Source organism: Archocentrus centrarchus, chromosome 2, assembly GCF_007364275.1.
Source record: "Archocentrus centrarchus isolate MPI-CPG fArcCen1 chromosome 2, fArcCen1, whole genome shotgun sequence".
NCBI classification, from domain to species: Eukaryota; Metazoa; Chordata; class Actinopteri; order Cichliformes; family Cichlidae; genus Archocentrus; species Archocentrus centrarchus.
Window position 1 is genome coordinate 29,161,248 of NC_044347.1, and position 25,499 is coordinate 29,186,746.

Consider the following 25,499-nt stretch of genomic DNA (forward strand, 5'->3'; position numbering starts at 1 on the left):
CGTTCCTCATTCTAAATTCTTAAATTCATTTATTTTTATGTCATCCCACTACCAAGGATTGATGGCGTAGGAGGGTGTGTGTTTGAGACAGCTATTACTAAGGTATCCCACTGTCACTCTGTCAATATCCTGTCTGAAGGATTAATCATTACAATGAACAACAAACAAAAAGCCCTTTTGGGGTCTTTTGTTAGTAGGGCACGGATTCTCAGCCTTTATGTACACTTTGATGTGCATCCTACACTTGTTTTCACAGTGTGTGTGTGTGTGTGTGTGTGTGTGTGTGTGTGTGTGTGTGGTTTTCATCTTTCTTCCAGGTTCAAACTAAGCCCAGTACGAGCATAGTATGCTTATATGTACATGCATTCATATGTGTACATGAGTTTGCCGTGTGTGTGTGTGTGTGTGTGTGTGTGTGTGTGTGTGTGTGTGTGTGTGTGTGTGTGTGTGTGTGTGTGTGTGTGTGTGTGTGTGTGTGTGTGTGTGTGACGTGTGCAGTCTGTGAGGCTCCAGGCCCTCATGCGTCAGAATGCTTTTCTTTTTCTGTGGCCCCTGAGCAAACATATTAAGAACTACCTTATCACTGCTTATATAGCAATGTCTGCATACACAAGAGACACACATATTAAACACAAGCCTAAGCGTGCACATACACACACCAGATACACAAAACAATAGCACGGACACCAAACACACAAAACTTTCCAAATGTCACTGATCCACTGAGGAGGAAGGGATGGGGCTCGACAGTCTTTGCTCAGCATCAACCAATGACTGATCTGAATTGGTCTGTCACTCTGGGACAAACCCAGCATTATAAAGGCAAGATAGGTTGACTGTGTCAGACAAAGTAACACACTCTTGACAAGCCTTCTTTGAGAGGTGCATCCATGGATTATAAAGAGAAGTAGTTTGTTTTACAGATGAAAAGAAAGATTTCAAACTGTAGATTTTTTGAGAACTTACGGAGCTAAAATCAACAAATACCAATGTCTGGTTGGAGAACAAGGACAATTCAGGAACCTGATGTATCACAGCTGAAGATAACATTTATTATGTCTTTTGAGTAAATTGGAATCAACAGAATCTCGAAAAACAAGAATCTGAAAGAACTCTTTTGTTCAGAAACGTTTTTCATCTTAAGCAGCAGTTCTTCATCTGACAACCTGAAACTCTCCAGAGCTGATTTCTGCACACCAACAGAAAGCCTGAAGAATCAGATGGATAAGTTGAGCATCAGGGGAAACAACATAGGCTGAGAACTGGTGTATTTAAAAAACGCTCTAGAAAAAGAAATTCTAAATCCAAGTTTGAAACTTTAAGAAAGTCAGTTCGCTGTTACTGACTGTAGGCCTGCGCATCTTTATTTCAACTAAAGCCACAATGCTAACCAGAGTAGCAGTTTTGACAGGGATGAAGTTAATTCTGATCATTCTGATGAGTCTGTGGATGCAGGTGGAGGCAGCAGCTGATGAAAGAGGTAAAGAAAATGTTTAACTATCATCCAAGATCACACAATTCTCATACCTAGCATTTCTTAAATCTTAAAGGGTTAAGTTAAACGTTGAGTCTGTTATGTATATTTGTGTTTTAAAAAATATAAATAGTGCATTCATTCAGTAACATAGTGTATTCATTTAGCATTACAATGTCCAAAAGACATTCAGTCTTCTGGCAGGCCCGAGGAATGCCAGTTTTTAAATGGGCCATAGCCTCTGTGTAGGAAGACTTCAGTAACTTTGCTTCAATCACTTCAAAAGAAGTCCTGGATTCTGGAATGATGAAATCTGAAAACATCTCATGTTGAATTATGCTGTCCAACAATTTTGCAATTTCCTGAAGCCGGCACCCTCTAAATGCAGGGAGTGGCCACTGTGTGTACTTGTGAAAACATAAATCAACATAATCACGTTATTATTATTTGTTTTATAGGCTTTGTGAAACAACCACATTCCCTTCGTAGTCTTACTCATGTCTCAGCTGTTCCACAGAAGTCTTCAGCACTAAATCCAAGTGAACACCTGAAACACTGGCTCCTCGATAACAGAGCAGCTGGACCTGATGGGACAGCAAAAACCACTGACAAAACTGCTACAAGGACTATTGCTGGTGTCAAGTACAACCAACCACAGATCAACAGCAACACAGCCGGGCCAGGTAAAAAAGCCAAGCTGCAGAAGATGATCTCAGCCCTGGAGGAGTTTCACAGGGCATTTAACAGCACCCGGCGCTCACGGTTTACCATCATGCGAGGAAGTAATAACACTCTTCTTTTCACTTCACTTACTGTTGTATTATTACTCATTATTACTCATTAGGATAACTGAAATTGAAACCTATTCCAACATGAGGAGAAAAAAAAAACACCCAGGAAAGTTTTAAAAAAGAAAAACTCCCCCACATGAAGAGATTGTAGCTGGGGCTATTTTTCCATATATATATATATATATATATATATATATATATATATATATATTTTTTTTTTTTTTTTTTTTTTTTTTAATTTTATTTAACCTTTATTTATACAGTTAATCCCATTGAGACTCAGTGTCTCATTTGCAAGAGAGACCTGTAATTGACCATTCTTATAACATACAGCAAAAGACACTGCCACTAATGGAAATACCACATTTGGTTTAAGTGATAATATGTCTGAGTAGAGCCTGCAGGTGGCAGTACACATAATGCCCACTTGCTCACTGTGAATGGCAGTTACCTGCACTACTTTTATTCTGGTGCAGCTGAAGCCGCTACAGTTCAGTGAAATGTCTCCTAATCAGACTGTGAGTTAATCTGCTGCTCCTCTAGCCCTTTCTGTGTCCCTGGACTATATACTGAATCCCAGATTGCAGATGTTGCATCTACCAGCATGTTAGCATGTTTAAAGTGCATGGAATAAAATGATGTATGAATGTGTATGTGCGAATGTGTTTTGTAGTGTAAAAGTGTTTTGAGTGCTCAGTGAGAGTAGAGAAAAACTTTATAAATATTAGGCCGTTTACAAAGATTAGACTAGGGATACATAGGGCACATTAAAGACCATTTAGCATCACATCATAGATGTGAAGCTCCCTCAGGTAATGTCTAGAAAGATTTAAGGCTGCAGTAAATTTGCAAAAATGTCTTAGTGTAAAGCAGCCGGGAATGGCTTTTTAGGCATTTCATGTTTTGTTTTTCATTTCAGTGAGCAGCAGAAATTCAAGAAGAAAAAACAAAATGGTAAGTTCCTCTAAATATTTCTTATTAGAACTTTGAAGGAAAACCTTTCTGGCTCACTACGTAAGCTTTGCATGTCAGGGTTATTTATGTCATGTCACGTAGTATGGTGATACAGTTGCTAGCACTGTCTCCTCACAGCAAGAAAGTTCCTACTTTGAATCTACCGGTCAGTTTTATGTGCATTTCATCTAAGTAATCTGTCTTCCTCCCACAGTCTAAAGACATGTATTTGTTGGTGATCTAAGCTGGCCTTTGATCTGAGTTAGATAAAGTGCTGCATGAATGTATAGATAAATGTCTTTTGTAATCTAAAGTGGTTTAAGTGGTCAGTAAGATCTGAAAAGTGCAATATAACTGCCAGTACATTCATATTAGACATAACATAAACAGATACACAAATCTGTTGGTAAGGAATGAGATGTTTGGTACTTTTGCATTCCCAGCAGTGTTGACAGTTCATGCTTGAGTAGTCTTTGGTTGCATGCAGGTTCACAGTCTACCTGAAGAGAAAGGGGACTTTCAGCAATCTAGTGAATTGCTGATTGCATTTTGAACACGACTTCTTAAACCAAGTTCTTTGAAGAACTTTAGAATTTTAACCAAGGGATGGAATGAAAAGCTGGAGCAGAGAGAGGGTGAAGACCCAAGGAGAAGTGCTAAAATGATACTTTTAAAATCCAAGGAAGGCCACTATGTGACAATGTACTGATGTAGGAGTATAAATAAAACTAATGATCTTTCTATGTTTGCATTATTGAAATGTTTACAAGAAAAATATCTAGCTGAGAATGTGTGCTTTAATTCATGACTGCTAGTTTGTTCTTTTTTTGCTGCAATGGTGGCAGCTCACTGCTGCTGAGATAGGGGTAAATCCCACCACTTCTTGCCCAGTATTACTTGACAGCACCGCATCCAGAGCCAGTGCAGATGTCATCCCAAGCCTGACTGGTCGAAACTTCAGGAAGTCCTTCCCACCACAGGCCAAGAAGACCAACAAAAGAGGTGAAGAAGGTCCATATGTAGAGGTGGCAGGTTTGGTTGACAGCACCATAGTAATGGATAACCCAAACCTTCAACAAACATTCAACCTTGATTAATGCAGCATGTTTGCTTCTTAAGAGCATCAGTTAGTGAGAAATGAAGTGCACAATTCTGCTGTTTAAGCACGTCTTTGGTGACCATATCTGGATGGCCTCAGTGGTCCTTAAAAGAAAAAACACCCTTAACTGTGGCTCTTGGGAAGGCTGTGGTTCAAGGAGTAGAGCAGGTTGTCTACTGACTGTCAGGTTGGTGTTTTAATTCCTGACTTCTTCAGTGACATCTTAGTGTCCCTGGGCAAGACACTGAACCCCAAACTGACCTGATGCATCTATTGTATTATAGATAAAATGCACTTAATGTGTGCAGAATGAATTAATATGTATATATTACATATATTAATATGTGTGTGAATGCAAATTTTAGTGTAAAAGCACCAAATAAATGCATACAATTATCATTACTCTTTTTGGAGTTGTCACAGTAATACCGTTTTACCAACACTGATTTATAACCGTTTGTTTTTTCTTTGTTTCTTCCACAGTGTGTTTCTGGAAGTATTGCTCCCAGAACTGACAGTGTCCCAGCCATGGCTCACCTCTCCTGTCTTCCTGTCTTCCTTGTTTCCTTTTTTTTTTTTTTCCTTTTCCCTTCCATCCACCCACCCAACCATCTACTCTACATTTCCATTTTTATTCATCCTCCATCCTCTCCTCTATCTCCTCCCTGACATCTGAGTGCTAGGAAACTGTGGCTATGACAACAGAAAGACCTGCGTTTCCAACCAGGCCGGCGCCGGCCTTCACTTGGACCTTTTCATTCACGCATCAATTAACAAGACAGAACAGTCAAAGCAAACCTTGTGTGCCTGTGGTTAAGACACACGAACAAATACCCTTGTTAACCCTTTTGTTCCTGTAGAAGACAGACACATGTCAATTTGTACGTGTGCGCCATATTTTAAATAAAGTTTATCATTTGCATTGCAAATACCAACTGTGATAATAAAGGTTGACATTTTCTACAGTAACATTTGCTTGTTTATAAGTGAATTTCATCTTCAGCAAAAGAATTCAGAGACAGTACTTCCCTTAGTTTTTCTCTGATTACACATTTTGTATTTAAGGGCTAAAATGCAAATTAAGTTCTAAAGTAACTCATGTAGTCACTGTGCAGGAGCTGTGGCTCTGAGGTGTTTTAGAGTTAATAAACGGTGGCATGTTGACTGTGCTCTCATGAAAATAAATACTAAAATGTTACATTTTGCAACAACAGCATCAAAGAAGAGCGATTTTCGGAAATCACCATTGTCGCACAGAAACTTTAAAAAATTATATTTACATTTACATTAGGTATTTTGTATCTTTTTCTCTGTATATTTTGCAATAATTTTCTCTTTTGTTAAATTTGTTGCACTTTATGAGCTGTACTGTTTTTTTTCTTCTTCCTATGATTTGATTGTTGCTCTTGCAAAATGTTGCCACACAGGTTTCAAGGGTCTAATATGTGTATTTTCAGAGGATAATGAAGACTATGTTGTGTGTAGGGATGTCAGGTGACAAAATGCTTAAATGTTTAAGGCTTCTATTTGTACATAGACTGAAATTTATTCATGTATTTTCTATATTACTGATTGTTAATTTTAAATCAAATACACACTTCGGTCAAATGCAGAAACTGTAGTCTATAGCAGCAGTATGCTGCAATCCAACACTGAATAATGAACTTCAGGTAATTCATTTATCTCCCAAACTGTTGATGTAGCTCATTTCCAGCACTACAGTTCACATTATTTGATATGTGACGTTAGCTAGCCTCATTATTCTCACTGGACTATGAATAGTGGGAAATTCTTCCACTGGATGTTTCTTTGGAAACTGAGCTGTCAGTGTTTGCTGTCTGGGTGTGTAAATTCTGGCTCACTTCATTCAGAGGGTTTCTTCAGAGGTCAACATCATTGTCACCCAGGTGACAATTGTGTGTGAGTCTGTTTGTTAAATATGCTTGATCTCACAATCACAATAAGTTTGTATTCTTTGATTTACCAAAATAACTTAAATATACAGTTTTTTATAATACTGCATTCTATAGCTATATCTGTATGGTCTAAATTAATTAATTTTTAAATCTGCATAAGCTATCAAGTTTATAGAGACTCTGTTAATTATTATTTAAAATGATTCAGTGTGTAAAGATCTCTGTAATCCATAATTCAAATGAAATTGTTATTCTATCATATATATCATATATCACCTAAGTAGGTAATCTAATAATATAATCATCTAAGATATAATTGGATAGCTGAAGCGGTGATATCATCACGAGCTCATGGAGGAGTAGGACATTATCTGCAAAGTTAGAAATCAAGCACAATAGGCTAGTATATTAAATGTGAAATCACAACACAGCATTGGGTATTTACAGCACTTTTGAAGATTCCAGTGCCTAGTGATACTAACAACAAACTAAACCCAGTCATTTCCTAAAATCAAGCTCAAAATGTCACTCACCCTGGGTCCCAGTAGTACAGACTCAGTAGACTGATGAACATACACATTCCTTTATTCACTAGTAAGATTTAACAAGATGTTGGGGTTTCAGCCTGTTGAAAGCTGCCGTTAAAGTGTAAGAATTGATTATAGTAAAGTGTAGTGTACAATGAATGAGGAAATCATTGATTGACTCTGATGGCTAATCATATATATATATATATATATATATATATATATATATATATATATATATATATATATATATATATATAAAAGTTCTCTCAGAGATTTCAGCTGTCAGTTTCCACTGTGAGGAACATAGTGAGGGAATGGAAGACCACAGGAACAGTTCTAGTTTAGGCCTGAAGTGGCAGGCCAAGAAAAATCTAGTGAGAACAGTCATAGTCAACCCACAGAGCAGCTCCAAAGACCTACAACATCATCTTGCTGCAGATGGTGTCACTGTGCATTGTTTAAATATTCAGCACACTTTGCACAAGGAGAGGCTGTTTGGGAGAGTAATGCAGGAGAAGCTTTTTCTGCGCACACGCCACAAACAGAGTGGCTTGAACATTTGGACCAGCCAGCTTCATTTTGGAATAAGGTGCTGTGGACTGATGAAACTAAAACTGAGTTATTTGGACATAACAAGGGGCGGTATGCATGGAGGAAAAAGAACACAGCACTCCAAGACAAACACTTGGTGCCCACAGTAACATTTGGTGGTGGTTCCATCATGCTGTGGGCCTGTGGGGCCAGTGCAGGTACTGGGAATTTAGTTAAAGTTGAGGGTCACATGGATCCCAGTCAATATCAGCAGATTCTTGAGAACAATGTTCAAGAATCAGCGACAAAGTTGAAGTTGTGCCGGGGCTGGAAACTTCAACACTGCTCAGAATCTACTGAGGCATTCATGCAGAGGAACAAGTACAATGTTCTGGAACGGCCATCTCAGTCCCAGACCTGAATATTATTGAAAATCTGTGGTGTGATTTAAAGCAGGCTGTCCGTGCTCGGAAACCATGAAATCTGACTGAACTGGAGATGTTTTGGAAAGAAGAATGGTCCAAAATACCTTCAACCAGAATCCAGACTGTCATTGGAAGCTATAGGAAGCATTTAGAGGCTGTTATTTCTGCAAAAGGAGGATCTACTAAATATTGATGTCATTTTTCTGTTGGAGTGCCCAAACTTATGCTTTTGTTTAAATAATTATTGCACACTTTCTGTAGCCCCTTAACTGGCAAGGGCCCGGTGACGGGCCGTTTGTAGTCCCTTTTATATGGCAGGCTAGACCCTCCCATTTTTATTGACACGTCATTCGGCCAATCATGTAACTGGCTGCACCAAATCACCTGACAAAGCTACGTGACGCCCTCTGAGTATTATTGGCTCTGGGAAACCCATTTCTTAACATTATTGGCCGAATGAGGTGTCAGTCAAAATGGGCAGGTCTAGCCTGCCATATAAATGCACTTCATTCGGCACGCGGACCAGACGCAGCCGATTAATAGGCTATGAAATGGGTTTTTCAGAGCCAATAATAACCAGAAGGCGTTATGTAGTTTTTGTCAGGTGATTTTTTTGCTGCCAGTTAAGGGGTTAAATCCTATAAACTTAATTTCACTTCTCAAATATCACTGTGTTCATCTGCTATATGATATATTTAACTGAAATTGCTGATCCGAACAACCAATGATTTATAAAGCAAAATCAAGCATAGCAGAGGCAAAGGTATTATACAGAGGATTAACAGCATATAAGGGAGTGTTTGAAGTATAACCTGTCCCATATGATGCTACTGAGTGACATCAGGCAAATTTGAGACAGAAACAACATCCCAGTCTCAAGTTATGAGTAGCAATCAATTTTTGGTAGCCTGGAAAAGTCATGTTTTCAGTTGTAATGTCCCTTTAACTAATTCCAGCAGTTATAAGGGAGTATTTGAAATATAACCTGTCTCAGTTGAGCCTTATACGCTGTGATCGGTTTTTGGCAGCTGTTAAACTCTTTGTTCTCAGTTTTTGTTGTTCTCAAAAACAGTACAAAGTCATAAGTATAGTTGAGAAATAGGTCTTTATTTATTTACCTACAACAGCTACAGTCTATGAACCAAGGTAAACCTAGAAAGTAAACATACTATCATATCATAAATGATATTGTGTAATTCGTGAATTTGTGGCTGTACTATAAACTTCAAACCGTGTGATCTTTTGGTTTCAAGACACACTAAAGTTTCATACTTACATTCATACATACCTTTGCCTCATAAAAAGAGCATAAAATTGTAGTTATTTGCACTTTATGTCAGTTTAATCCCGAAATGAGCAGCTGGTTGTGTACGGTAGGTGCTTTAAGCGCTGTAGCTTTAAGGAGCTGCATGACCGCAATCAATTTCTGGCAGCCGATCACTTTTTGGTACAACACCGGCCCGATAAGAGGAAGAAAATGGATGGATGTTTGTCTTGTATTGTTTTGATGTGTGTCATGAATTGTAGAGCAATGGGCATCGTTCATAATGCGCAGCACAATGCGCCACACTTTTAAGTCGCAACTTGTTCGTTTTTCAGATGTTTCTTATTACAAAACAGAAAACATTCAAGTGGTTATCAAATGCAAACTTCAAAGAATTAAAAACATTAGACATTTATATCCCTGACACAGAGGCCAGATCAATGTGTCAGAAAACAGCCTACTGATGTCTGGGCTCCTGTACTACTTTCTGGACTGGTCCAAAGCTGTCATGAAAACCTAAACTCACTGACTGCCACAGCTCTGATTCTTATATTCCTTCAAAATCTTATTATTTTTATAACTAGGAATTGAATCCAGTATGTCTGAACATGTGTTGGAACCTCCAGAAATTTTTGTTTTCATTTTAATTTATTGATTCATTAATTTCCTGCAGTTCTACAAAATATGTGTCCCTTAGAAAGAAAGAAAGCTTTATTTGTCACATACATATACATGCAGTGAAATTCATTCTCTGCATTTAACCCATCACACACATGGAGTATGTAGTACACACAGCACAGCATGGAGCAGGGGGCAGCCAAAGGGCGCCCGGGGAGCAACCTGGGGGGGTGGGCTTGCTCAGGGACCCACAGTGATGCCAGCCCGAGGATTTGAACCAGGGTCCTCTCAGTGATGAACCCTCTTCTTTTCCCCTAGGCCACCACTCCAGACCTTTTTTTTTTTTTTTTTTTTTTTTTTTTTTTTTTTTTTTTTAGAAAGAAAGCTTTATTTGTCACATACATATACATGCAGTGAAATCAAAAGGACTGATGCAAAAGGACTGAAACACAGACAATGAAAGCACACCCAAATTTCCCCTCTGTGGGACAATAAAGGCTGTTTCTTCTTTCTTCTTCTTCTTCATTAAAGACAGTCCACACTGTGATAAAATCAGTTTAATAAAGATCGTCCTCAGAGAGGATGTAAGGCCAGAACACAGCAGGCTGGTGTCATGGCTTGTTTGAATGGTTAATCATAGTCAGGGGTTTTGTGCAAAAACAGCAAAAACACACTTCTGTTTAACAATTAAACATGTTTTATTTAAACTAGGACAAAAATGGCCTGAGCATCTCTGTTCTCTTCTTAAAGCAGTGTGAAAGGAGCTTCTTGCATACTGACATCTCCAAAATAGCCATGGGTGAGTACACGGATGAGGGAAAACATTATGAGCACTCACAGGTGAAATGAATAACACTGATTGATTGTCTCTTCATCATGGCGCCTGCTAGTGGGTAGGACATATAAGAGAGCAAGTGAGCATTTTGTCCTCAGAGTTAATGCGATAAATGATGCGATTTGTGTGAGTTTGACAAATTGCTATGGCATGTGTCCCTTACCTGGAGAACACCTGGCACCAGGATGCACTATGGGGAGAAGACAAACATGCCAAGGCAGTGTGATGCTTTGGGCAATGTTCTAATGGTAAATCTTGCCATCTATGTGGATGTTAATTTGACACATACCACCTACCTAAGCACTGCTACAGACCATGTACACTTTTAATGGAAACAGTATTCCCTGATGGCTGTGGCCTCTTTCACCAGGATAATGCAACCTGCCACAAAGCAAAAATGGTTCAGGAGTGGTTTGAGGAGCAAATTCCCCAAATTTCAATCCAGTTGGGCATCTGTGGGATGGGCTGAACAATCAAGTCCGATCCGTGGAGGCCCCACCTCATAACTTACAAGACTTAAAGGATCTGTTGCTAACATCTTGGTACCAGGTACCACAGCATACCGTCAGGGCTCTAGTGGAGTCCATGCCTCAACAGGTCAGGGCTGTTTTGGCAGCAAAAGGGGACCAATACAATATTAGGCAGGTGGTCATAATTTTATGCCTGATCAGTGTATATTGTAGATCAGTTTGCAATTAAGGATGAAGGTGAGTCTTGTATAACAAATCCACTTTATCTATGTTGAGCAGTAGATTGAAAGAGATAACACGGCATACTTTGGATATATTATACAGTATTAATTGTCTTTAAGTGAACTGTGATGTGTCCATCAAAAACTTATCTACATTACACAAATCCACCTGAATCAAGGCCTGCCCACACCCACCCAGTCAGATGCATCAAATACAAAATAAGTAGTTCAAAGATAATCACAATAAATGGTATCATTGCATCAGCACACATTAGTATAATTATTGAACTGATTTAATAAGACAGACTAACAGACAGATCCTTCATGTTTTCATTTACATTGAATTTATCGTTATCATTAAGTAATTCATGACCTCAGTAGAATCATTGTGTTTCATGTGCTTATACTTAAGGAATATTGCAGTGGAAAAATAAGTGTAAGCGCTTTGAGTGCTCAATTAGAGTAGAAAAGCACTATATAAGAACTCCATTTACCAAAAATAAGGCTCTTGCCATGTTTGGAAGCAATTTAAGAGTGTACTAAACTAGCAACATTAACAGTGTAACTTTAATTAAAATAAAGCTGAAAAGATCATTTTGATTTCTTACAAACTGTTTTTAATGATCACAGACTGCCTCTGTTTCTGTGTGTGTGTGTGTGTGTGTGTCTACAGTATATGTGACCCAAGCCCATGGTTGGGCATGCTGTTAGATATGGTCATGGAGGGTGGGGGTCTTCCGCACCACCATGGTTGTTGCTGTAGTATAATCTATATATTTACCCTAGGTGCACCTACTAAAAATCTCAGATGAGTTTGATTCTCGGTGACTTTGACCTGAAGGTCAAAGGTAAAGTTTTCTGAAAATCTTGTGAATGTGATAACTGGAGAAAGATGTCACCTAGGATGTTCAATTTAATGCCATAGATGTACCATAGAGCTGCTGAAAATCTCAGATGACTTAGCTCTTACTGTAATAATGCCAATCGCACTTATGTTTATTATAATTCTAGCGTTTCTTATTCCTGGTTCTTATTCAGCCATTTGCTTTTGAATTGATATGGTGAATAAAGTCACTGAGGTTCATATGACCTCATTAAGAGCTACTGAGACCTGGTTATTATGTGTTCTAGGACTTTGACTTTCAGGGGATTCGTGATACCTAAAGATTTTACTGCTAGGAAGGGATAGCTATGAAGGAGTATTAGGGCCACACTGAGGGAAAAATATTGAATAGTGCATTCTGACAAAGTCAAAATTTCGAAAAAAAAGTCAAAATAGTATTTTGAGATTACAGTCGTCATTTCAAGTCACTGCCTTGTGTAGATGAAACAACTTGATCAGCTGTCTCATTGTGTTTTGTGATTCAACATATCCCCTCTGTACTGCACGATGGTTCAGTTGCATCTGTCCAGTTTGTGTGTTCTTCAGCTTTCTGCACCATCTCTTTAACGTCCTCATACTTACACTACATCATGTTAATGTACTAAAAGAGAAATTATTTTCTCGTTACTAAAACTGACTCTAAAGTATAATTTCACTAACTCATGACACCGGAAATTCTGGAGAGTATAGCAGATGTGGCATGGCAGTTGTTGGACTTGAAAGGACAACTTTAATCTCCGCATTTCAAGGTTTTTCTCAAAATTTTGACTTTATTCTCAAAATGCACCATTGAATGTTTTTTTTCTTAATGTGGCCCTAAAACGCTGTAGATCTGACTGCTGACAGTCAAGATGCAGTCCAACCCATGAGTGCACAGACACGCCTACACAGAGATACAATCAGATCATAAATGTTTTGCTATCAGTTGAGTCTAGACTATTTCCTGGAACTCTCTTTAGACTTTAGTCACCACCCTTTCACTCTTCATCTGTTGTTTTTGTTCTACAGTACTTTTATATAGATTTTTTAGACAAACTGTGGTGTCTGTCCTTTTTATTAGTTTTCCTTATTGATTGTTTCTTAAATCTTTACACATTTTCTTTTGCCTATTTGTCAAACACCTGTTGGTTGATTATTTATTCACCCCTATTACTTTTTTTTTTTATTTAATTTGCTTTGCAACATTCATATAGGCAAACTCAATCTCCCTCTCAGCAGGGCAGGTCCTGGTGAACTCCTCTCTCTGGAAGGCGCAGTTCAAATACCGCCACACCCCTGTCATCTCTTCAGGAATCTCAAAGCCTCTATATTTCTTAGCTACAACCTGAGGGGAAAAGGGGGGAAAAACAGTGGGTACTTCTGATAAGGCCCATGTAAAAGTTCTAGCAATCTAATTAGGCTCCAAACCTTTAGGATGTGTAGTTTAGGCAACAGGTTGCAGTCAGCCAGGGTGAGCTCAGACCCATCTAGGAAGCTCCTAGTAGACTCTGGCACATCTCCTAAGACATCAGCATCAATCTCTTCAGACAGGGGAGTCCTTAGGAAGTCATCCAGACGCTGAAGGGACTTCAACAAAGCTTTTTGTAAGGCTTCAATGGCAAAGATACAGGGAGAAAAATCTGCTGAATGACTGACAGTCATAGGTTGAAAGAGATAACACATGAAACTTCAGATATGCTATCTCAACAGTAAAGCTGCAACAACTGATATTTCCCACCAGTAAGAGCAAGAACAACAAGTTTCTTCTTTATACATCCACCAGTATTTACTTTCTCTTTACAAGTATACTTCCAAAAGACTTTGTGTATTGTATAAAATGCAAATAATTACAGTATAAATATTTGGCAAATCCTTTAAACCCTGTATTTTAAACATATCAAATAAGTGATCATTTTTCAAAAAACCACATTGTGCACATGTTCCAAAAGCATGGATCTGTAGTCAAAGAGTTTGGGTGATAAACTAGCCTTCCTGCAGCTCAGATCCGTCACCAGTGTAAAACTTTTGGAGCATTGTGAAACCAAAAATACAACAAAGGAGGCCTTAAACTTGTGATTAGTTGAAATCTGATACCAAGCAAGAATTGAAAGCATTTGTCAAAACAATTATAGCAACTGTTTACCTCATCGATACAGGAGAAAACATTATAAAACAACTGTTTAATAACTGTTTAATAGGTCTCTCTTGAAAATGAGACCATCTGTCTCAGTGAGATAACCTGTATAAATAAAGGTTAAAAAAACTTTATTAGAACATGTTGCTGCCTCACAAAAAGAATTTATCCATTCATCCATCTGCCGCTTAAGCAGTTCAGTCGTGGTGGGGCTGGAGCCTAAGAATAAAATGCTAACACACGTCCTGCTTTCTTCACCTGCTACACTAGATTCAGTGTTAGAATGCTTTATAAAGCACTCCCACTTAGTGCTGATTAGTTTGGCATGGCAGATGCAGTGGACCCTCAATACAAACACTTTCATAGAGTCACTGTGGGCCACTGTGGGTGAGATGATATAGGGTTATTACTTCAAGCAATATTTTTCACTTGATGCACAGTTAATGAGGAATTGAACTTTGTTGTTTCCAGTGCAACTGTGTCCCTTCTTACCGTCATTTGTGTCTTTTCTTGGGTTTTTTATGTAAGATGAGAATTTGGCAAAGATGTCGATGCCGGCTGTGTTAGCTTCGGGGTGTTTGGGAGCCAGTCTGGGGTATCTGGTCAAGACAAATTAGAGAAATCAGCTGAATATCCTCAATCTAGTTTTTTTAGAAATGGTGCTCGTGTACTTTGACATTTCATACTATAGTAACAGTTTAAATAGATTGTACAGCGTGAAATAAAATGTTTCTCCACAAAGCTCAACATGGCCTGCCCTCGCAAACTTATCCCTTTCAATGTGTGTTTGCATACCGAGGTGGAGTTAGTTTCTCCTCCAAAAACTCTTCTATCTTGTTGACATCGACCTTGACTTCCCCATTAAAGGTCATGAAAGGAGGGTTGATTCCTGGAGCAAGTTTCTGGAGGTCAGCTGGTTTCCTGATAACCCAAAATTCAGTCACATGTTGTTATTCCTGTAAAGTATGCATTCGGGTCATAGTATGAATATGTGTATGTGTTTGCGCTGTGTTACCGCTTGAGGTCGACTGTGGTGACATTAAAAATGACTCCTTTTAGCCACAGGATCATAAAGAGTCTCTGAGAGAAAGGACAGTTTCCGATGCTCTCGCCGTCACTTCCTGCCTACACACACAAACACGTGTGAATGTGAGCATGCATAGTTGTGTCTCTGTTTGAGGGCTGTGATGGACTGGTGCCCTATCCAGGGTCCACACTGCCTTTTGGCCAATAATAGCTAGGACAAGCTACTGCCATGATATTCTGTTGCCTTCAACTCCCCAGAAGAACCAGCAGACATCACAACGGCAGACATTCAATAGTTAACTTCAGGCATGAAGAGCTGCACAGCATCCACACCTACTTCTGAAGAAGCTAACAGTACCGAAGGACCCTCACAAGGGTGCAGCGCCTTTGAACTACTGGGCGATTACCTGCCTCTCCACACCGTGGAAGCTCCATCCAGTGGTCAGTTTGAGTTGGCACATGAGTCAACACATGAGAATAAGGCCAAAGCACCAGCCACTAGTTGATACAGCAATACATCAAAGGACCAGATTTACTTTCTACAGGTGATCAGCTGATAACATACAAATTTATGAACGAATAAGCACTTAAGAAATTTAGATAATGATGAGCAGAACAAATTGGTTAAAAATAAGCAGACAGGTTAAAATAAAAAAATAAATAAATAAGCAGACCCATTAAGGGAATAAATAAAGTACTAAAAAACACAAAATATTATTTATTATCTGCATGATAATGAAGTTACTGTTACTGTGCCAAAGAGTAAATGAGCAGATCACTCTTGAGTTTTCTGCATGCGGTGTCAGGCTAAAGCTATATAAACTCAGACCAAAAACTAAGAACATTTGTGTTTAGTTGATTGTCGTTGTTGAAACAATCCTTCTTGGCATTAAATCTTCTGCTGCTGGAAAGCCTGCTTATTTGCTCTTAAATGGTGTAAGGAAAATGCATTTGTGGGATGAGCAGCAGTTGAATTGAGTATGTGAGCTATGCCCACATACCCTATGTCAGGCTTGTTGTCATTGGAGGCAATCACAAAGCAGAGTGCTACTGAGATGAGATTATGCAACCAGTGGCAATCCCATATCCAGGGATGAAAGTAGTTTTAAATTCTTGCAGGTACTATGACAAGCACACACACACACACACATACAGATTTTATATATATATATATATATATATATATATATATATATATATATATATGCCTTATCCTGCCTGGATAAGGCAGAAATTACAAGTTGACAATGTGGAATATATTTTTGTTGTTAAGGAACTGAGATGTTTGCACACAATGCACACTTAACACAACTGATGACCACCTCCATGCATTCTGGCTCTGTCCACCAATACAAAACTTCTGGACAGAAATAACCACCAAACTTTCTCAAAGCTCAATCCTCTTGGCAACCACTGTGTTTTGGAGCTGAATGCGCTCTCATGTAACGTAAATGAAATCTCTGGTCATAAGCAGTGTTTTTGAACTGTGCTGTGTTGTGTAAATTGAGCAGAATAACATGAAGCACAAATAGTTAATCTCTTCTTGCTTTTAATTGAGATAGTTTGTAACAAGAAGACCGACATTAAACGTAGAGGTGAACGTTTTAACCTGTTAACTAGCCGAACCAAAATCACCTGAAAAAACTACGCCCACTGGTTATTGTTGGCTCTGGAAAACCCAAGTCGTTAACCGGCCGTGTCCTGTCCTCCGGGGTGTAGTGCATTTTATATGAAAGGCTAGACACTCCCATTTTGATTGACACCTTATTCGGTCAATTACATTAAGAAATGGGTTTTCCATGGCCAATAATAACCAGGGGGTGTCACGTAGCGTTTCGATTGATTTTGGTGCAGCCAATTACATGATTGACCGAACGAGTTGTCAATCAAAATAGGAGGGTCTAGCCTGCCCTATAAAATGCACTACATCCGTCCTATAAGCGGAACGGATGCAGTGCATTTTATGTGGCTGTCCTCGAGCTCTGAGGACAGAGAAGCTAGAGATTTGAGGCGCCAGCATAGCACAAACAGTTCAGAAACAATTTGAAATGAGAAAAAAAAGAAATTTATTAACTGATTACGTCATGTTTTAGACTGCTTATTGCTAGCAGATTTATTCTGACCCAAAGTGCAGCCGTGACCGGTTCTAAATGACGGCTTTACAGCAGACAGCCGCTCCAACTTTTGCTGGTACTGCGTACCGGCGCAGAATCTTTTAGTGGTACGCAGTACTGGACCTTACTGGCTCACTTTCACCCCTGCCCATATCTCCACAGTCTGGGGCATAACGCTATCAACCAAGATGACAATGCTCGCCCCCCACAGAGTGCAGTTTATCAGATGCTACCTCCAAAATTTGGGAGTGGATGGGGTGATATGGCCCGTCTGCAGTCCTGACCTCAAGCCCACTGACCTCTTATGGGATCAGCTTGGGCCTGCTGTTTGTGTCGGCGTGACCAACACAACGGTTGGTTAAAGAATGGGATGCCATCCCACAACAGTGTGTGATGAAGCTGGTGAAGCACCAGGCTGCTGTTGTTTCTTCAGACTTCAGCGATCCAATCCAATAAACGACACCAAACAAGAGTCAACAACAGAATAAGCTGTTTGGCATTGGCAGAGATTTGGCAAGGTTTTCACGGGTGGAACCCACAAACCCAACTCTGCTGCTCAAACCACATTTTCCTTACAAACGTGGCACAATTTAAGGGCAAATAAACAGGCTTTCCAACAGTACAAGATTTACTGCCAAGAAGCATTTCTTAAAATATTGCCTAGATTCAGATATGAATCTTACACACCTCAGATCTGGCCGAGTCTTATTATCTGCTCCATTTTAATAGATAATGTGGTACATGAGAAATCTGATATTAACAAGAAGTTCTAAAAATTACTGTAATAAAAATCCAGATGGGTTGTAGAAGAATGCAAAAGTAATGCAAATGTAATGTAACTAATTAAAGTAACGCTTTATTTTTCTAAGCAATGTGCTTATTTTTTTAGTCTATGAGGGTTGTGTAATACAGTAATGAACCCATACCGGAGGTGAGTACGTGTTGTTTGCAGCAGCACTGTTCTCAAAGCTCTTAGCAACAAACAGAAGGCTAATCAGCTTACACAGTGAGAAGGTTGAGATTAACCCTGCAAGCTACTGGTGGCAGCATAGCACAGTAACACTATTCAGATATGAGTGACCTCAACCTAATTTTTACTGTTACCTTTTACTGTACCAAGGAAGAACAAAAGCACACATAGTATACTCTGTTTATAGGTTGAAAATAAATGCTTCTTTTGACATAATTGTGATCATACTGTTATAAAAGAAATACTCAAAACTGCTCACATATCTATTGACAGGTTGGCTCATTTTCTCAGTGGTGGTAAATAAAGTCAGTCTAAGCCTTTTCAACCTTTCTAGAGGCAGAGTTTCCAGTGACACAGAACTTGAACTTTTACATAATATTTTTATCTACCTCCAGCTATGCTGCCCATAGGGCCCATGACAAAGAAAGGCATTGTTTGAAAGTGAGCACAAATGAAGAACAAGCGTGTTATGTGTGTGTGAGGCAACACTCAGATATTTGTGCTTTTTTTTCTTGGCACTAATAAACCTCTCTGGTAATCCCTCTTTTATTCTCACCTCGGTAAGGAATATGCTGCTCAATCAGAGAGCAGAAGTGACCTCTCTGTTTGTGTGAGATACACAAAGGTCTGTTTGTCCACAGTATTTAAAATTGCATGCATGAAGCGATGTAGGCTACCATCCTGATGGATTAGAACATCAGTGTCTTAATGGGATAAGATAAGCAGATCAAGATTAGCTTCACAATACCGTCACAATACCAGTAGGTTTTCATTCAGAAGTCTTACTAGAAATCTACATATTACACAACATTATGCATTTATACATTAAAACTCATTTGTCCATAGGTGCATATGTGTGAGTTTGCCTAACGTGAAAGCATTTATTTGTGCAATGTTCATGTTATGGTGAAAACTGTTGGAACAACTGGATAAGTCGACTCAGTTGCAGATTGCAGTGATTTTGTCTTCCGTGCCACAGGACAGCTTGCCTGGGCTTATTTCCAGAACACAGGAGGCAAAATGGTTTTGCTAAATCCAACAAACATGTTTGCCAGAGTCATTCCTCCTTCTAATTCCACTGTGATCCATCTTTTAAATGTCTTGTGTTACACAGGCCAAGGCCCTTTGAGCCAGCTGTAATTCATCGAGCTCAGCTGGCTATATCAACAACAACAACAACAACAACAACAGCAACAACAGCAACAACAACAACAATAGTTTTAAGAGCAGGACTATAGACATACCTATATGAAGCAACCACAGCCTGCACTGAATGTTTCAGGCACACCACCAACATCTCCACACACTACTTTGACATGAGCATGCATCAGCTTGGCTACTGTTATAATATTACCTGTGCAACCTGAATTGTACCTTGTACCATCTCATGTTAACTGTAACTTAACATAATTTTTTCCTATTAATTTTACTGAATTTTCCTGTTACAACACTAAAAATATGCAAATATTTTCATAATTATTTAATTTTAATAATATAAAATTCTCAGTAAGAAGTTAAAAGGTTAATTCAGGAACAATTCTGCAGCTAATCAGAGTTTATATCATACCAGTGAACTTTGAAATCTGACTTTATGTATAAAGACCATTGTGGATTCTGGGACACTTACAAAAAAGCAGTGTGGAATTTTCAATGTTTTGGAAGAGAAGGTGAAGACTTCTAGCCAGTGTGGTTTATTGATACTGATGCCATGATGTTGTGTTTGAAGGAATTCTTGGTCAACACAGTCAGACACTACACCGGCTACAGTGGTGAGTGGACTGGTTCTTATATAGACTCTACATGAGCAGTCAAAGCGCTTTATACAGCACACACACATTCATACAAGCACTTTCTAGTCTAAGTGCTTTCTATTCATGCAATCACACTCCAATGAACGCAACAGGAACAACTCGGGGTTCAGTATCTGGCCCAAGCATACTTTGGCATTCAGACTGGAGCAGTCAGTGCTCGAACGACCGACCATCTGATTAGTAGGTGACCCGCTCTACCTCTTGACCCACGGCCACCCTTCAATGGAAACATTTATTATCTATTCAAGTGTTCCCTGCACTCATAAACTTGTTTGTTCTGTCAGCAGATTCCTTAAATGACTTGTTAGGGTCCAGAGGTACTGTGAAAAGGTGAGTTTGCACCATAAGTGTGTTAATAATGTTCAAAGATTGCACTTTTCATAGCTGTGGTGTTTCTGTGGTGGTCCCTCAGTGCTCTCTCTTGGTGATGCTTCAGTGTTATTCATTCTTTAAAGTTCCAGTCTCTGCATCTCCCTGTTTCAAAATATTGGTTCTCACTTCCTGTTTTATTTTGGTAGGCATTTTTCTCCTGTGTCTAATTTGCTTGCGTGTATTTATATTTTATTTGTTTATTTTCAGATCATCTGTTAACCTCCACTGTCGCCCTCTGAAGAAGTTTGGATTTTGCTGTTTATTTTCTCCTCGGTGGACTACTGCTTTAGTGTATCATGGACTTCTCTGTGCAGCCTAATTAAAGGTTAGTTTTCAATTTAACCTGCTGTTTTCTGCATACTGCATTTGCATTCCTCTCATTCCACACTTCATGAGAGATCACAAATGCATATCCAAATGCAAAAAGCTGTTACACAATAAAATGCACAATACTGCATTATAAATTGGGTATTAATGAGTAATAATAAAAATTGTTCTGTTCCTCCTTGCACAAAGAAGCAGACACTGGTGATGTGGCTCTATATCCCTGTCCTGCTCTGCATATGTAACAGCCTATATCCTGGTATCGTTGCCACACTTTAGAGATTGTGCTGGGAGATAAAGCAAGCCTCCTTGCAGATTCACCTGTGGATATGCCATTCTAGTGGAGCTGGACCACCTGTTTAACCTGAATTGTACCTTGTACCATCTCATGCTACATCTCATGTAGTGACGAGGATACTAGCAAAAAGCAAAACTCAAAACTCAGGAGTCAGTCAGGAGGGATAAGGAGAGAGTGATGGTCTTTGGCCACCTTCTCTTGGGGGAATTTTAACTATTGTCAACTGCACCTGGATTGAAACATAACTTCGCTGTCTAAAAGTATCCAAATATCTTCAGGTGTCTTTAAGTTTAAGGTACCCTTAGTTTAATTGTTAAATGTTTTGGATTTTTGCTCTGTTTTGTTTGTATGGCTCACTAAAGGTCATTTGGCACAGATGGCTTTCATTTTTATAACAGACTGTCAGAATTTTTGTGATCAAGAGTTTTAAAAGCAGGGCAGTTGTGGTCTATTTGTTAACAGAAGTAAAAGACAAAGAAAGTAAATGTGTCCTAACTGTAAGGGTTGTGACTGTGAAACAAAATTTTGTAATTCTGTCATTTATATAATTCAATCACAGTGTAGTTCTAAGTAACTAAATTTTATATTAGGTGATGAAGTGCTCTTACAGCAGCAGTGTTCTGACAGTTGTATATGATTGGAATATCTTTTTATCACATTGAATATGGATTAAAGGCATAAGATCTTTCACATAAAATCACACAATAAAGCCCAATTAATGTTTTTACTCTGATTTTAAGCCTAATTAAATTTATTACAGCAGTGTTTGACCATGTTATTAGTTATTTTCATGATTTTTACCCATGTCAATATCTTTTGTTTAACATAAAAACATCATAAAAATATTTTAAAATAAATTTCATGTAAATTTAAAGCTACGGAAATTTTCTGTATTTTAATTATGGAAAATTCCTGTATTTTTACAGTACATGATGGTAATTTGCTATTTTGTGGCGTTTTTCTGGGGAACTGATTTTTTTTTCTTTTTTTCATTTCATTTTTTTTTCATTTTTTCATTTTTGCACATTAAAGTTTTTTTTTTACTAAAATTTAAAAAACAAAAAGCACTGTACAGCTCTGAACTATTATCAGTCTGACATTCATGACTAAATTTTCAAAGGAACCGTCACTTTTCTCAGAGCATGTGAGGACTTATTGACATCCAGTGCTGGAAGGACTGTGTGTGCATGTGGTTCATTACCTTAACATAGAGGGAAATTTCATAGTCCTGGTTCTCAAGTGTTTTACTGTTCCTGCGCACAGGAGCCAGGGGGCTCTCTGCTCTCCTGTTGGAGGTCAATTTGACTTCCTCTCTCATCTCTCCAGTCATCACCTCACGCTGAGGGATGTATGAGTGGCCGTGTTCCAGCAGTACCACTCTCTTTTTCTTTACCTGTTCATCTCTCTTTTTGGGCTGGGATTCAACTTTGATAACTGACTTCAGCTCCTTCATCCAGTCCTCCTTCCTAGGTGGACTCATCTCTGCTGCCGGAGCTTCTTTGTTTGCCCATTCTTTCCTTCCCCTCTCATTTTCCCCAAATTCTTTTTTGACATGCCTCAGTTCTTTCCTCCAGTCCTTCACTTCTAGTTCAGTCTTCTCTTCTGGTTGATCTACTTTAATCCAGTCATTATCTTTTCTCCTGGGTGACAAGACTTTTACTTTCCCCAATCCATCCTTCCTAAGAGCTTGTGGCTCAGGACACAAGAACCCATTCTCCATGGTTTGCTTCAGTCTTTTAATGGTTCCATTTATTTCTAATTCTACATCTTTGTTGTTTGTTTTTAGCTTCACATCTTTTTTTACCTCTTCTTTTTTATCCTTCTGTTTCTCCTTGTTCTCCAGTTCAAATTTCTCTCCTTGGCGCCTTTGATATTCTTCATCTTCTGTCTTGTTGATGGCATCATCAGAACAGCTTGTAATGGTGGAAGAATTTTTTTCATCTAAGTTTGTCTCCTCTGCCATTTCAGTCTCGTCGTCGAGAACCGTCACTGGCTCTTCTCCCATCTCCACCTCTCCTTCCATTGATTCTTCCGCTGCACTTTCTCCCTTCTCATCTTCTACAAAGGTCTCTATTTGTGGGTGTTCTTTCATGTTGTTTTCCGAAATTGTTTCTGCTTTTATTAGGAGCTGCAAAGGATGATCTTGCAAATCACTTTCCCCATCTAATTCATTCTCCTCTGATTTGCCATCTCCCCCTTCCTTGTCAAGTTTAACCTCTTCCCCTTTCTCCAGTAAAGAAGCTTCTTCTGCCTGGTTCAAATCCACATAGTGCTGCGTGTCTGTGCACGTCTCTATTACAAGCTGCCCTGTTGGTTCTGGAGGAACTGCTACAGCTTGGATTTCAAGCTTATCAACTTTTTCTGCTTGCATTTCTAGATCATTTCTGCTTCTGGGCTTTTCTTGACCCATTAACTCTCCAGCAACATTAATACATATCCTCCCCTTCATTTCTAAACTATTTCCTCCCCCCTCCATCCCTGTACAGGTACCAACTTGCTCTTCTGCTTGCTCTTTCTGGTTGATTTCTTTCATCCTTGTATCTTTAATGTCATCATCTAACTGTTCTTCAGAAGTTAGGGTCACCAGCTCTGGTTCTTGTGATATTTGATTTGTTCCACCTCCTATGGGGAAGTCATCACCAGAAGAACATGTTGCATTATTTAAACTCTCCTGGACTTCCTCATTTTGCCACATAAGATTATCATTAATGGCCTCCTGTTTCATGGATTGTGAGTGCTCGTTTCCATCATTATTTTTTATTTCATTTTGACTCTCATTAACCAGCTGGCTGGTTTGACTGGCCACCTCTTCAGCTGTGGTAACTCTATCATCTGGTTTGCCATGAGTGCCAAGCGTTGAAGTTTGGCATAGATCGCCTTGGATGCTGACCTGTTCATTTATCCCAGTAGAAACAGGGGCCACATCTATGTTGAGATGAAACTCTGTTATGCTTGCAGTAGGGAGCAAATTAGCAGTTTCTGTTTTTTCTGGATGACCGGTACATGACTGTGCACCCACTCCTAACTCCCATACAGAAGTGCTTCCAAGCTGAACACAGAGTGCTTGATCGTTGGTGCTTTCATCCGTATTTTCCTGCCTTATGTCGATTTCTGCGCTTGCCGTTATTTCCTCTTGTTTGTTTTCGTCAGTTTCTCTCTCTTCTCTGTGATCTCCACTGCTGTTTAAGATCTGCTGGTTCCCTCTTTCATTCACTGCCAATACTGGAGAATGATGTAGATTCTCAGTCATCAGCTTTCTATCTTCACATTCTTCCTCTGCTGTATGATTGTCTATTTCCTGATCAACATCTCCCTCTCCCTCTCCCTCTCCCATTCCTTCATTCCCCTCGTCCTCCGGTCTTTCAACTTCAGCCTCTCCCTCTCTTATTTCTCCATTTGGTAATAGGATCTCTTGTATAACTTCTCCTTTCTCCCATTCGTTCAATTCTTTACTTTCATCTTCAGCTTGTCCTGCTTCAGCAATCATCAAAACATCTTCCGCAACCTCCTCTGCTAGTTCCACCTCATCTTCATCCTCTACCTCTGCATCCTCACTTCTTCTGTGGGTATCCAGGTCTGAACAAACACCTTCTGGGCTGTGTACAAGGGCTCCATTTGACAGATCTGGGTTTGGGTTAGAGCTCGATTGAGCCATTAGTAAAATTGGGGGTAAAAAAGAAACAACAAAATGTGTTAATAAAGAAATGGTGTCCAAGTTTCCGAGATAAATGTGTAGATTCACAATATGTTAAATTTGTGAAAATGAGCCAATGTTCTGAAAAAAAAAAGGTCAAGGATGGCTTATGAGTGTTAAGACTAATATTTAAATACAGTCTTGGTTTTCAGATGAGATCCCAGAAGAAATCACAGTGCCTTCACAGAATAAAAGCCAGTATTCCAAAAAATCAAAATTAAAATTAAAAAAACAATCTCACAGTGTTTCTGATGATGAGGGGGGATTTTCAAATGAGTCCAGGTTCCAGAGAGCAAAGATGAATGTTTACCAGAATATGACATCTGTAAAATCCTGTAGGTGTTACGGGACGTTCCAAATTTCCAAACAAAGCGGGAAGAAAAATCCAGATTCTGAGATTTCCACTCCAAAGGTGGCTATGGGGTTCTCAAATCAGTACTGTGCCTTAAGAACAGTTCAACATCAATAAGTACCTCCTGTTTCTCCCTCTCTCCTTCCTCTCTCTCTCTCTCTCTCTCCTCTCTCTAAGGGATTAAATGAAGGCTGATCCCACATGACCACAGGCTTAAACTCTGCCACCCAGAGACCAGCACCGTTTGATTTGGACTTTCTTTACACATTCAAAATCACACATTATAATTATTATAAAATCACACATTAAAATTATTATAAAATCACACATTATAATTACATATATAATTACATATATGGCACATACCTCTAACAGATTGATTTTATATATATATATATATATATATATATATAT

The 25,499-nt window shown here is 39.0% G+C and overlaps 1 protein-coding gene across 1 annotated transcript; it reads right to left on the reverse strand.

Moving 5' to 3' along the window:
- Nucleotides 1-11,151: 11,151 nt before the first annotated feature.
- On the reverse strand, nt 11,152-25,157 carry LOC115793637 (uncharacterized). Its single transcript, XM_030748695.1, has 6 exons — nt 22,241-25,157; nt 15,140-15,249; nt 14,920-15,045; nt 14,617-14,723; nt 13,419-13,600; nt 11,152-13,335 (listed from the first exon to the last, which is right to left on the reverse strand). Exons 1-6 carry the CDS (start codon nt 24,692-24,694, stop codon nt 13,174-13,176), a joined length of 3,141 nt encoding a protein of 1,046 aa, XP_030604555.1. The 5' UTR covers nt 24,695-25,157; the 3' UTR covers nt 11,152-13,173.
- Between the last annotated feature and the right edge of the window lie 342 nt (nt 25,158-25,499).

Bases quoted from the DNA above. Each gene is read 5' to 3' on its own strand.
- LOC115793637 (XM_030748695.1), bottom strand. From the start codon at position 24,694: ATGGCTCAATCGAGCTCTAACCCAAACCCAGATCTGTCAAATGGAGCC. The intron at 15,250-22,240 runs GTAATGAACCAC...TTGTGTGTGTAG, and splicing joins AAATTTCCCTCTATGTTAAG to GCAGGAAGTGACGGCGAGAG. The intron at 14,724-14,919 runs GTATGCAAACAC...TGTCTTGACCAG, and splicing joins GAGAAACTAACTCCACCTCG to ATACCCCAGACTGGCTCCCA.